Source organism: Tigriopus californicus, chromosome 6, assembly GCF_007210705.1.
Source record: "Tigriopus californicus strain San Diego chromosome 6, Tcal_SD_v2.1, whole genome shotgun sequence".
In the NCBI taxonomy this organism is placed as follows: domain Eukaryota; kingdom Metazoa; phylum Arthropoda; class Copepoda; order Harpacticoida; family Harpacticidae; genus Tigriopus; species Tigriopus californicus.
The window spans coordinates 4,917,232-4,930,748 of NC_081445.1; the positions used below are offsets into that span (position 1 = coordinate 4,917,232).

The 13,517-nt window shown below is 42.4% G+C and overlaps 3 protein-coding genes across 3 annotated transcripts; 2 read left to right on the forward strand and 1 right to left on the reverse strand.

Moving 5' to 3' along the window:
• LOC131882450 (mucin-2-like) lies at positions 1–2,738 on the forward strand (the record flags this gene model as incomplete). Its single annotated transcript, XM_059229596.1, has 4 exons — positions 1–1,321; positions 1,393–1,637; positions 2,172–2,367; positions 2,436–2,738. Coding segments are annotated over 4 exons (1,914 nt in total), but the record flags the coding sequence as incomplete, so codon positions are not given.
• A 45-nt stretch (positions 2,739–2,783) lies between these two features.
• Positions 2,784–5,206, forward strand: LOC131882056 (uncharacterized). The gene is made up of 4 exons (XM_059229088.1): positions 2,784–4,270; positions 4,328–4,572; positions 4,645–4,840; positions 4,993–5,206. The coding sequence occupies exons 1-4, from the start codon at positions 2,914–2,916 to the stop codon at positions 5,142–5,144; spliced, it is 1,950 nt and encodes a 649-aa protein (XP_059085071.1). The 5' UTR covers positions 2,784–2,913; the 3' UTR covers positions 5,145–5,206.
• A 1,936-nt stretch (positions 5,207–7,142) lies between these two features.
• Positions 7,143–11,092, reverse strand: LOC131882512 (calcium uptake protein 3, mitochondrial-like). The gene is made up of 6 exons (XM_059229669.1): positions 10,498–11,092; positions 10,278–10,430; positions 9,662–9,769; positions 9,479–9,590; positions 9,051–9,394; positions 7,143–7,811 (listed from the first exon to the last, which is right to left on the reverse strand). The coding sequence occupies exons 1-6, from the start codon at positions 10,743–10,745 to the stop codon at positions 7,394–7,396; spliced, it is 1,383 nt and encodes a 460-aa protein (XP_059085652.1). The 5' UTR covers positions 10,746–11,092; the 3' UTR covers positions 7,143–7,393.
• Between the last annotated feature and the right edge of the window lie 2,425 nt (positions 11,093–13,517).

Sequence of the window (13,517 nt, forward strand, 5' to 3'; positions counted from 1 at the left end):
ACAACCACGACCACAACAACCACGACCACAACAACCACGACCACAACAACCACGACCACAACAACCACAACAACCACGACCACCACAACCACAACAACCACGACAACAACCATAGCACCCCCACCACCTCCACCACCTCCAACAACAACGACTACGACGACGACTACGACAACAGTGACAACTACTACTGCGACAACTATTCCCCCTCAGTTTCAGCCACCCCCACCTCCAAAACCTTTGCCACCCCCTGCAAAACCCAAACCATTTCAGTCTCCCCCTCCTCCGCCTCGACCTCCTCCCCCACCACGTCCCCCAATTCATCTTTGCCCAGAACACCCTCAAATTACTTCACTGCCTTGCCCAGTTTCAGTTCCTGCTGCCCCACTTTGCTCAACAGTTTTCCCCCCTCCTTGTCCACAAGTTGTTGTGGTCGAGACACTCATTTGTCACTCAGGAGGAGGACCTCCTCCTTGTCCTTCAGGAGAAACCTTGACTCCTTCACCTTGTTCCTCGTCCAGAACTCCAGGGTGTCCCTCCAATCCTGTACGACCAATTGTCAGGCCTAGACCTAAACCCAGGCCCAGACCAAAGCCACAAGAGTTCTTTCCACAAAAACCTCCTAAGCCCATCATTCCACCTGACGCCTTGTATGAAACTCCTACTGCAAATTTTGCCTCTCCCCAAGACGTACCAAAATACGAATGCGATACTCCAGCCCCTTCCGAAGATAATTACAATGAAGAGGACGATGATCAATTAGTGCACAATGTGGATGAAACAATCTTTGAAGAGACAAATCCCGAATTACAATCTGTCTCTGTGACTCAATCATGCTGTCAACCCCCGGCTACTCAACAAGCACCACCACCACCACCACCCTCCAACAATGTAGACTATGAATATGAAGACTATTTTGAAGAAACCATTTCCAATGAAAAACCTAAGCCAGTTTACCGACCTCCTTCCCAGTACACATGTTTCGTGGGGGGATATGGGAACTACGGACCCGTGCGGACCGTAATACCTTATGTAAAACGTGTGGTTAAACCCGTGAGATTTGCTCCTTTGCCCACTGGTATGCCCATCGGCACGTCCGGTTGCTTTACCACGGTTCGGCGCAAAGTTGTCTACTCTTGTACTCCCGGAGCTATGGTTGGTCGAGTTCGGTATGGTAGAAATGCTGGTGGTCCTGTAATCAAAAGAGGTGGTTGCTACTCCTTCACTAATCGAAAGAGGGGGTGGACCCCAATTGGCAAGCGCATGAACAGATTCAGACAAGGATGTTCCATGGTTCGGATGGGACGCTACATTGTTGCTACCGGTAAGTTTGATCACAGTTGTTTTACGGGTGTTTGCTTGGTCTATTGCAATACCCGCTTACCATGATTTCAGGCGGAAAAGAGGTCGTCAATCCTCTAGACTCGATAGAAGTTTTAAACACCCGCGAACCAAGGAAATGGAGCAATCTTGGGAAAGTAAGATTACCCGCCCCAACTTACGACCATTGTGCAGTGGCACTAAATCGAACAACAATGATGATTACTGGCGGCTTTGGTCAAGAGTCTCAAGCAGCACTGCTCGATATTCGTTCTCAAAGATGGACCAAGTTGCCTCAGCTACTCCACGGAAGGCGCAAGGTAAATATTCTCGTTCTTTTCACATACTGCCTTATTCTAAAAGAACATAGAGCGCAAAGGCACATGTTTCTAAGCATTGTAATTTATATTACCTAATACACATTAGTCTCAGTTTTGCTGGGGTACCGTATTGGTAGAGCATCCGCTTTCCAATTTGCGAATCCTGGTTCGATCCCTGTCTAGCCAAGTGTAAGCTTCTTTGAGGTATTTAAACTACAGCATGAGTTGCTGTAAGAACAGCTTAAGTTGGCAAACCTGCGGTCATTTCCGAGGGTGAGGTAACATTTAATGTTGGCTGTGACAACGAAGCGGGGATATCCCTCAATTGGGACACTCAAAAATCATAACCGAGAGAGATGCCATGTGACTTCGTAACAAACACACATCAAACGCAATACTCTTTATTTAGCAATGTTATGCAATTGAATCCAATCAAAGTTGAAAGACACTTCAAAAGAAAAATATGAGGATGATCTTCGTTCCATGTATTCCAATGCATGATGCATCGTTTGAAGTCGATAAATCTTATTTCAGCACTCTTGTATGAAGACTACCATCAATGGTAGACCAGGAGTGGTCGTTGCCGGAGGAGAGCACAACTTCAGACCTAATCTTCGTTCTTTGGAGTTTTTTGACCTCAGGGAAGGAAGATGGAATAATCTTGGAACCATGAGACAAGGGCGGAAATTTCCCGGTTTAACGGCCATAGATCAGCAATTGGTGGTAGCAGGTAAACGACATTACATGAAAGGTCGAGTAGACGTTTTGGAATTGTTTTAGTTCAAATTTTCTATTTAGGTGGAGAATACAAAAACTCTACGGGACACACTGTAGTTTTAGACGATTTGGAAACCCTTCAAGGGCGGAATTGGACACCAATGAATGAGCGGCTCTCTCAACCAAGGAGTCGATTCTCCACTGTCAAAATTCCATCTGAACACTTTTACTAACTCGAAATGTAATGCCACTCATTCTTTGCCCCTTACACTTCCATATCCCATTCATTACACTTACTTTTCGAGTTTATGTGGTAGATGAAAATGTTTTGATGAACATGTCTCGAATCCAATTGAACGCTTGACTTATTCGACTCTTGATAGCAATAAAAAAACACTAAAACAATCAGCACTCCTCCCTTCTTCAGTCGTCACCTACCTTTAAACGTAAATATCGTACGTACTCCCACCTTATCTCGTAAATCTTCTTCAAATAGTCTTGGACAGGATGTCGTGATCATCTGCTGACGGAGGCGAATTGCAGGTACGTAAGTAGCAACATGCAACTGAAGCGTCCCTTTTTCTACTTCTCTTTCTCCCGTATCGGTACATCACCTTACATGTACATATGTACATCAGATTCCAACAGCAGTTGGTGTTGTGAGCTCAAGATGTTCACATCTCTCATTTTGATCTGCCTCCTTGGATTGACTTCGTTCCAGGCTAACGCCCAAGATGGGAGCACGGATGATCCTTGTCAAAGCTTTGAACGGGGTGGTATTTGTCCGCTGACAATCGACAATGTGCTCGAGATCGACAGCAAGTCTATGAAGACGGTGAAGGAGTGTCAGTATTCCTGCTTCAGAGACAAGCTCTGTAATCATTTTACGTTCTTTAAACGACACGGTACCGAACAGAAATGTGTTCACTTCAAGGAGTGTCCTGAGCAAACTCCATGCAAATCTTGTTTCACTGGACCGGGAGAACCAAGCATTTCAGAGTGTGGCGATTTGACCACACCAACTGAGCTGAGTGCTACAATAGTCACAACCGAAGACGGTCCGAGCAAAACCACCACTACAGTTCTCACGCCCGATGAATTGGAAGCCCTGGCCATTACTATTGTGAGTGACAGGACCACCACTTTATCGGAGGATGAGACCACAACTGATGTGGGGAAGACAGAAACAACAATAATAACAAAGGACGAAGGACGAACCACGGATCGTATGTTGACAAGGACACCCAAACAATTAGATGTTAACGAAATGGAAGATGTAGACGGAGAAGACGAGCCAACAGGGAATGATATTGACGAATTTGAAGTCTCAGGTATAGATGACGGACTACTCACTGGTCAACCAGAGCCGACCGAGCTTCCAAACCCAGCCACAGAGGTCCCAGAACTTCTTCCGGCGAATCCGGAAAATGATGAAGATATGGAAATCGACATGACCGATGACGATGAGGCGTTTTCTGACGATTACTTCGATGAGGAGGAACGCACCACCTCCAATCCTGACGGAGACACTGAAGGGATCGTACCAAGGAACAAAGTATTCAATTGTCTCTCCGGAGGCTATGGACCTTTGGGGCCCAATCCGACCATCTCCCCCATGGTTCCAACTTTGATCCGACGTCGGGTACAAATTCCATCTTTGCCGCCTCAATTCCCATTGGGCAAAGAGGGGTCCATGTCAACCATGATGAATGCCCAATTACTCATGTGCAGTCCAGGTGCACAACGTGGGAGCTCTCTTTTGGGAAGTCTATTGTTAGGTTTCTCCAATTTCCAGCCCGGAGGTTGTTTTGGTTTTTCTAGTGAACTTCGCCTTTGGGAACCGGTGGGCAGTCCCATGAACACGTTCCGTGGAGGTAGCTCCATCAACCGAATGGGTCGCTTCCTCGTGGCCACGGGTAACAGATCCATCATGAAATGTTGTAGTTACATCCACATCTAAGGCTTATTTTCAGGCGGCCGTGGGTTTCCCCAACCCCTCAACTCCATCGAGGTCCTTAACACCCGAAACCCCAAGCGTTGGCGAACCCTTTCCAAATTAACCATGCCTAGCCCGACCTTTGACCATTGCTCTGTTGCGCTGAACAAGACCTCGATCATGGTCACTGGTGGAGTGGGACAGGAGTCGCAAGCTATTATCCTGGATCTGAAGGGCAAGAAGTGGAACGCCATGAAACCGATGAAGCAACCTCGTCGAAAGGTAAGATGAGCCCAGCAGCAAGGTGCCATTCATGATGATTACAATAACGTGTTGGGAGATTTCGTGTTCCAGCACTCTTGCATCAAAGCCAAAGTGAATGGTCGTGATGGCGTGATTGTGGCTGGAGGTGAATCCGACGCAATCCCGGATCTGGCTTCCTTGGAGTTCTACGACATGAAGGAAGGAAATTGGTTGAGTTTGGGACGGATGCGCCAAGGCAGAAGATTTCCAGGGATTATGACTTTGTCAGGAAATCTCGTGGTTGGAGGTATTTACGTAGTTCGATAATGGATTAGGGTTTCTCTCATTTTAAGTAGGTTACAACAGATTTATTGGTCAAGGAACAACTGAGAGCTTCATCTCTTCTACAGTATGTACCTACTCGCTCTGGATTTTAACAGATTTTGTGATCGGTTTTAGGGGGTGAATCTACGGATTTCTTCGGTCAAAATGTCTTCCTGGACACAATGGAAACTCTTCGCAAGAGAACGTGGCGCCCCGTGAAGCAACGTCTCGAAACTCCAAGAAGTCGATTTGGTTTCACACGCGTTCCCAGAACCCTTTTCTTCTAAGTAGAAAAAGTGATTTCACATAAACACGACTGGACAATAAAGTATCTGTGATTTTGAAAATACATGTTGCATGTAGTAGGTACAAATTTGGAGCAAACAAAAGAGATTCTTAAACCTATGGCTGGTCTGCCGATAGTAGCAAAAATTCGCGGATCATCAGTTGCTTCTTATGCCCTTGTCTTTAACCACAGTCTCGCGCTAATACTTGAGCGACGAAGCATCTTATTGTCAAAGTGCATTAGCTCTTAAGGGAAGCTCGTAGAGAAAAAAATATCACTATCAAATGTCAGGACCTTTAGATAGACTCGCGTTCACTTGAAAGCCCAAGTTATCATGCCTAATGATGAGGCAACCCGTTCTACAATGAACCACCGTAGTATGACCGAGTCTCACGAAGTGCACAAATAAAACACGTACAAGGACATGGGTATTTATTGTAAACAAATGACAATACACCCTACTAACGGATATCTGAAGTCAATAACGCATCGTCTAGTATCAAAATATCGGCAATGATGACAAAGTGACCATGGGTTTATGTTCTGTCCCAATTGATTGGAATTGTGTTCCTTCGTAGGAGTTCCTTGTACGAAAGGATTAATGAATGTCGTATCGAGCTAACAAAGAAATGTACCGGGTGTCCAAAACTCTCCTGAAGACTTTGGCAATGGTCTACATCTTTAACATGCCTCTATTTCTTTAAAAGGCCAATGAGAAATTGTCTTAAGTTTCAAGTCTCAATTCTTCTCTGAAAGGTGTGAATCAAGCGTCTATGAAATCGTTCTTCAAAAAGTAAGAAATTCTTTTCAAAGTGATATTGCCTTGATTCATTCAGGCGGTTGATAACAAAATAGAGACAGCAAAAGGACTTCGGGATTGGTCAAAGAGTCTCACCTATGAAATCTGGTCCAGAATACGCTTTGGCGCTCTAAAAATTGGCTCAAAGTGGCTCAAGTGGAATGGCACGGACTGCAATCATGACAACTGCTAAATTTGCACCTTTAAGGATGAAATCGAGGCCATTAAATGGTTTCTTAGCAACCTAAGAGAGGAAAAAGGATCTTAAGTTCCTCAAAAGTTGTTCTTCTTTGCTTCTTTGGGGCTTTTAAGCTTCTTACAAAAAAATGAATGAAGCACGAATGATAAGACTATAAGAATATGTATTATCCATTCTCTGTCCTAAAAATGGGTCTGTTTGGCATATCGAGAATCTATCGCGTTATTTGCATATTTTCTAACAATTTTGGCATTGGGGGGAGGCCCAAAAAAGTTCATATCCTGTTAGGGATTCGTCACTAATAGCAGTTTATCAAAATGTAATGGAGGAGTAGTGGTTACGAAGAAGGGTCAAGTAGAACTGTCTGGAAATAGGAAGGAGTAATAGAGGGGTCCAAAATGCAGAGCGGAGATCATGACATGTCATATCCAAATTTTGGCAGCAAGAAATAGCCGAATAACCTTAAAGGGAACGTGAATTAGACAAGAAGACTCGCACCAGACTACCTCTCCAGTGTTTCCTAAGGCTTATTCTTAGGCCAAATTTGCCCAAATTGCGCGTAATTATTCTGGCCAGAAAGTTTGGTCACACTCAACGCTCATTTGAATCAGATGAGTAGTTAAGGCAGCACGAATTTTTTCTTCCCTTAGAAGTCCAAATAGAGCATATATAGCAAGGCTTTGAATGCATGAATTGGGAGCATTCGTGCCCGAAGGTCCAATTGGGAAAAGCTTACGTCTACCTTCAAGTCTATTACGGGAATGTTTGAAGGCTGACAAAAAGCCTCTTAAAGAATGCGACGTAATGCCACGGAGAAATCGTGACTTGATCACCCACCGACGGCGTTCGTCGAAAATGAGGGAGATCATAAGTCACGAGAATAATGGTACTACGAAGCTCCCATTTTGATCGAGAAAATGTTTCGAAACGCCTCCGCTTCCTCTCTCCATGAGATGAGGATTCAATACATGTTGGTTGGCAGCACTAAATCAATGACTTCGTTGAACGCTGAATAGCTGGATGTATTATATGGCTAGATGAGCAATAACAAATAAATAACATCCTGAGGAGATACATAATGATAGTGGAAGGATTTTTCTTTTAAGACGCCTCGAAAAATGATGCATTACCTGACAACTCAAGTCGATTCTCAATTCTGAAGAAAAAGAAGTGTTCGAACGTTTCATCGTTTCATGCAACTCATAAATATCATATTGAACTCATATTATTTCTAGGAAGTGAATGTGTTCAATCAAGTCGAAGATCCTTGACGGACCTCTTGCTTAACACATCGTTTGAAACCCGTCCAGCCTTCTTGTCTCGAAAAGGTCTTCAATCCTCGGTTCACCCTGTCCTTCATCATAGCGATGAACTCTTGGTAGGTCAAGAGTTCGTCTCCGTCGTTATCAAAGATCTGGAACACGGTGTGCACGAGATGCTCGCTGAGTTTCCGTCCCGTGCAAATGGTGACGGCCCTGGAGAACTCGTCTTCGGAGATGGCCTTATCGGCGAGTGTGTACATCCTCATGGCGATTTGGAAGTCATCCAGGTTGTTGAGGAACAAACAGAAGTCTTTGAACTCCTCGAAGGTGATGCCCACTTCATTCTCCAGACGATCCACCAACCGATCAAGGATGTTCTCGTATTCCTCAGTATTGAGAAAAGTGTATCTGGGAAGGGAAGGATAGTTAATCAAAGGCAATATTGTGGGCAGATGTGATAATCGTGTTGCGCAGTTTTAGATTTATGCCAAAATGTTATAAGGTTTAGATAGAGACTTTAAGGGTTATTAATATTGTGTTAGGTTAGGTTGGGTTAGGTTAGGCCAGATTAGGTTAGGTTTGATTAGGTTAGGTTAAGTTTAAAAAAAGTAGCACCGCCAACTAATCGGTGGAGAATAACGTTTACCGATTAAACATTTGCCTTCCTAAAACCTTACCAAAAAGTATTTTAGATATTTCCGTCGACACTCGATTGGCACTTTAGCATTTGAACCACCGTGTAGATCGTCTTACTGGTGAGTGGAGAAGGGAAAGCAGATCATCGAAGAATCCAACTTATATCGCAGTACCTCATGATTGAGACAATATTGGTGTATTGACCTTTCAAATTTCAGAATTTCGCAATGTCTTAAAATCTGTCTCACGGAACCTTATTCCGAGGCTTTATTTCTCGCACTTGTTTTGGGTTTTGGGACGCACATTAGCCTTCACAACGTTTAGAGGTTTCGTGAGGCGTTAGTCATCATTCTGCGAACTTTTGAGTTTGACAATAGCAGGAGAACCCTGCACGAGCACTGAACATGGCCACAATCATACTCTTGAAAACTGATTTTAATGAACGAAAATATTCTAATGGCTAGAGCTAACAGTATCAACAAATATTGGTTAACCCAGCAAGTGATGGAGGATGATGTTGGTCAAAGTTTAGCCCTAGATCAACTTGAATGATGGTAGTGCAATTTGCTATAAAACAAAAAGTCTGATCTAGGTCGTTACCAAAGGGCGTGCGAACCCATTGACACGTGTTACTATGCCACTCAATAGAGCTAAAATCCAACAAAGTCTTTGAACATCTCACATACAGTACTAGTGTTTATCGTTGCTGCAAACGTGACGTCTTTTCAAGAAAAAGAGGCAAAACATGTGCAATGTTCAGAGGAAAGAAAGTCACCAAGAAAAGTGTGATATTTGCCAGTTCTTGTTAGAAATGAAAAAATAAAAATTAACCTCTGAAGTTGAAATTCGTTTTGTCAGGCTCTTTAATATTGTCATGAAAGATTGGTGAAAAAAATACAGAGAGAAAAATGAATAGGCCAAGGAGGAGCGGATCCATCATTTTCGTTCGCTCTCTCACTAGAAGCGCCAGCCAACAGAGGAGACCCAAAACAATCTATGTTAGTCAGTTACCTGAGCAGAATTCTGGCAAAGTCCAGTTCGGTGATGGTTTTCGCACCTTTGGAGAATTCTTGGTACTCCATCTGAAGGACCTCGGTCTGCAGGTTGTCCATGAATCGATGGAAGTCTTCGAACTTGAGCTGGTCGTTGCCACGTTTGCCAAAGAAATAGATGAGCAAAGTGGTGTCCACGGAATGAGCCCGTTGCAAGCCGTGATCATCGTCATCAAAAACGGCTTGGGCTTGGGTCTCCGCTTCCTTGAGGGCTTGCCCACCGTTCTCCTCACCTTCAGGACGAAGATCCAACTCAACCTGTTTTCGTTCTTTGGCGGCCGAGCTTAACACAGTCTCTAAAAGCTAAGTGCAGGGTTTTTGTTTGATTTACACAGGAACTTTAATAGATGTGTCATATTTGTCCATTCATTTAGTTTTTTGGCTTACTGCAAATTCATTTTTGTCAATCATTTCGTTTCCATCTTGATCCAACATGGCGAAGGCAATCTTGAACCCGGATTGAGGCTTGATGAGAATCGTGAGCAAAAACAAATATTCGCTGCAGGATGAACACAAAGGGAAAGCTTGATCAATTATGAATTAGTTCCCAGGAACGCGGATACGACTTACCTGAAGGAAATGATTCCTCTGTTGCCCAAAGTTCGAAAGAACTGCTCATTATTCTTAGACAATTTGGGCACCTTATTGATCACTTCAGCCACGTCCTTATCAGTTAATCTGTAAGGTAACATGGTGAATCGATTTATTGTCAAAATGCCTTAGTCTGCTACAAAGAGGCCTCTATAATTGCGCATCAACAAGATCCCCGGTCACAACGGCTTGATCATCCAAATATTAGGAGATGCCAATCAGTTCAATCAAGATTGCAAGCCAAAATTGATTAGATGATTGAATACAAAAATATGCATTTGTGTGTGCAATATTCGCCACAGGAGTGTGCATTTTTCAACATTTGACGATATCATTTCCTTCAAGAATTAGACAAATTTGATAGATTTGGAATGTCAGAGACGTAGGTTTCCAGGAAACGAAAGCAATCTGCTAATCATAGGAAAACTTCTGGCAACTCTGTTATTTACTTCAAAATTCTAGAATTAATGCCTCGTAAGAATTCGTAGTATGTTATGGTCAAGGATGACAATTTGCATTTTTCCCTCCGTTTTCGCCACCCTTTGAATGTTATAAATCAATGCTCATCACTTATCAGACCTCGTTGGCAACTCACGTTTTTCGCTTAAATCGTGGCCGCGGCTCTCCTTCCACCACGGATTCCAAGAAGTCTTGTGGTGTCATGTAAATCTGGCCATTGTATTCTACCGAGGCGAACTTCATAAAGCGCTTTTCCCTGGCTGTCAATTTCCTCTTGGCTTTGGGATCACTAAAAACGCAAATAGATAACCATGAACCTCTGCCCTTCTCTGTTAATAGAACTTATCCCAAGAGACCTGCTCAAGTGTCCTGTGGCTTTGTGGACCAATGATTTAGCATCGGTATTATTGGACAAGAAGTACAACAAGGACGTTCCTGCCAAACCCGTGGTCAAAGCGAATAGCACCACTTTGCCCTCGGGCTGTTGAATGAAGCTCTTGGCTTCTTTCGCAAGGGACACTCCCGACCTTGAGCTTTGACTTTGGAACCTTTGGACCTTCAAGATGGTCTTGACGAAGAACTGTCTGGCTGGATTGGGGATCATCTTGTTTTCGTTGTACTCGCACACGTATTTTGACTGAGTTATCGTGAGGTTGCTTGTCCCTGGAACAACACTCTCCTTGTAGCTCTTTCACTGGTGCGAAGAAAGCCCATGTTCCAAGTGGACCTTGATCAACAGCTGAATTCAGGGGCAGAAAGGCTCTTGGATGGAATACTTTCGAACTGAGGGCGCCATTTCTAGTTTGTAGTATTTTCAGGTGACACAATGCACTCACTGTTCGTACTCTGATGGTATGCAGGAAGTGAATTCATATACGTATGCTAAAAGGGAAGAATGAGTTTGTCCATTTTTAAGAGCATGACTTGACAATTTTGACACACTTTTAGGGGGAAACTTAGATCTTCATGATTGAAACGCGGGACAAAGAACGTAGGAAATGAATACTTTTGATTGGCACAAAATGATCCTTGAATGTTATTGACACTTGCAATTAATCTTATCGACATTTACATGTAAGTACAGAATGTCAAAAGGCATTGATTGGACAATCAGGATGTCAGTATGTTTATCTAATGCTATTTGAGCATTTCATCAAAGAGATGTTAATAGTAAAACTATTAACTGATCGAAAAAGTACCACAAGAGTGTTAAGTTGTGTACTAGTTCGTCAAAGAGATGAAGCTCTGGAACTGTCATGAAATGATTCCAACCTAAAAGAACGGGAGCCGACGGAACTAAAGGAGGAGTCACCTTGATCGGTTGTATCTAAAAACCGATTGTACTTCTCTCCGTATCAGAAAATGAAAAAATTAGGTTCGAAGTACATCGCTTAGTAAAATCGAAGTAAGAGCATTAAAAAAGAAGCCGATTATGATTATCCAACAAAGAGGATCAACGATGTTAAGAAAATAGTTTGTAGTCACGAAAGTTATTGAGATAAACCCGCTCAACCTCGAATTTTGCATGTTCATTTTGATTGGTAGCGAATGCTTTTTCCACCTTAAAAGAGGCATAAACTAGGGCAGCAGTAACAAAATTAATAGTAACAAAATTACAGTAATTTATTCCTTTTGTTCGAAAATAGAACTGCAATTCCATTAGATTCTAAAATGTTATCACTGTAGCGACCCAAAAAAAACAAAAAACAAGTTACTCGCTCCTCGTTCGTTGTTTCGACGATTTCCCGTCACCAATTATATAAATGGACTGTACTTTCTTTTTAGGTTTTTATTCTCCTTTTTACATACACTTTTTTTCGTACTCTCCGTTGTTTTCTTTGATTTTCTCCCGCCTCTTCCCTCGATTGGTCATACCAAAAAGGGCGGGAAATTTTGAATGAAAGAAGGCACGACAAGAAAAACTCAAACATATAATTATCGATTCTCGTTCAACCATTCGTTATTTCACGTTACGGAGTGGCATTCAATTTTTTGTTTCTCTTTGGGCAACTGAGGAAACTTGAAGCTTTTAGGCAATCTTAACAAAGAAAAAATATCTTTTTTAGATGTTTTCATTTATCCTAAAGGCTTAAATTGTGCTCTCTTGTAAAAACAATGAATGTGTTTGTGATGACAAATCTTGAACATGGAGAACATCGAGAACATTGCCAAATTTGACATCCTGATCAATTCCGATCGAACAATATCAAAGGCGTCATAACAGAGGCTGGTCTATCAAATGATTCGGCTCACAAGATCTTCAACGTCGATCTGAGCCTCTCCAAGAGGTTTACCCACTAAAGTGCAGGTCCTAATGGTGCCTCAATGATCAGTCATCTTTTTTTTGAGGACTTCCTTACCGCTACTGGGATTGGAATCCCACCAGTTCAAGACGAGAAATTTATACATTTTATCTAACTTTTATTTATATACATTATTTGATCGACCAAAGAATTAGAGTTGGCTGATCTGGCTAACCCTTGAACGTAAGGTTGATCCGGAATTTTAGTCAAAAACTTGTCCAGGTCTGACTTAAATCCTGCTACTGTATTAACACCTAGATACTCCCTATGAATATTTGAAGGCAATAAATTGATATGGACTTCATTGTTTTAACTAGCCTGGATTCTCGAGGGCTTGAAGGTGCTCTCAAAACAAACATTAAGCCTCTACGGTCACTAGCATTGACCCTAAATCCTGGATTGGGACAAAGCTCATGAATGCTTTTGAAGAATATTTTCTGATATTTTTTGGCAATATGGTGATTACAAACCTGCAGAACTCATTGGAGCCCAAATGGGTGAAGCACATTCAAGATGTGGCTGGAAAATCGACTTGTGCAGAGTTAGCATCGTGATGCTATCTATCTAACGCATAAGGTACGAGAAAACAGGAGCAAAAACCAATGAGCATCTCATCAGAAACAAAGATTTCATGCCATCAGGACCAGGAGAACTTGAAAGTCTTAAGTCCCTGATGGCCTCTAATGCATCTTGATTTGTGACTACAAGATCATCTAAACGCTCAACTTGATTGGATAAAGGTTGGTTAGTCCACATTGATTCTCTGTTTCAAACAAATGCTGACTTTTGGGACTGAACCAATTTTTTTAGCAATGCCATTTTATCCAAATCTAATGTCGAGAGTAATATTTCTCCTATTTCATACCATGTATTTGGTTCCTGGTATAAGTTTATGACTAAAATTGTATGACCTATTGCTAATGATAGTGGTGGAACAACTTTTGAAAACTCTGTTAATCCTGCTAGTTTTCACATATTTTGCTTCATCCCTTCAGGCCTTAAAAACTCCTGCTCCATGACAAAGAGACTTTGAAAGTGTTTGAGTATGTCTCTTAATTATAGCCAATGTTGTT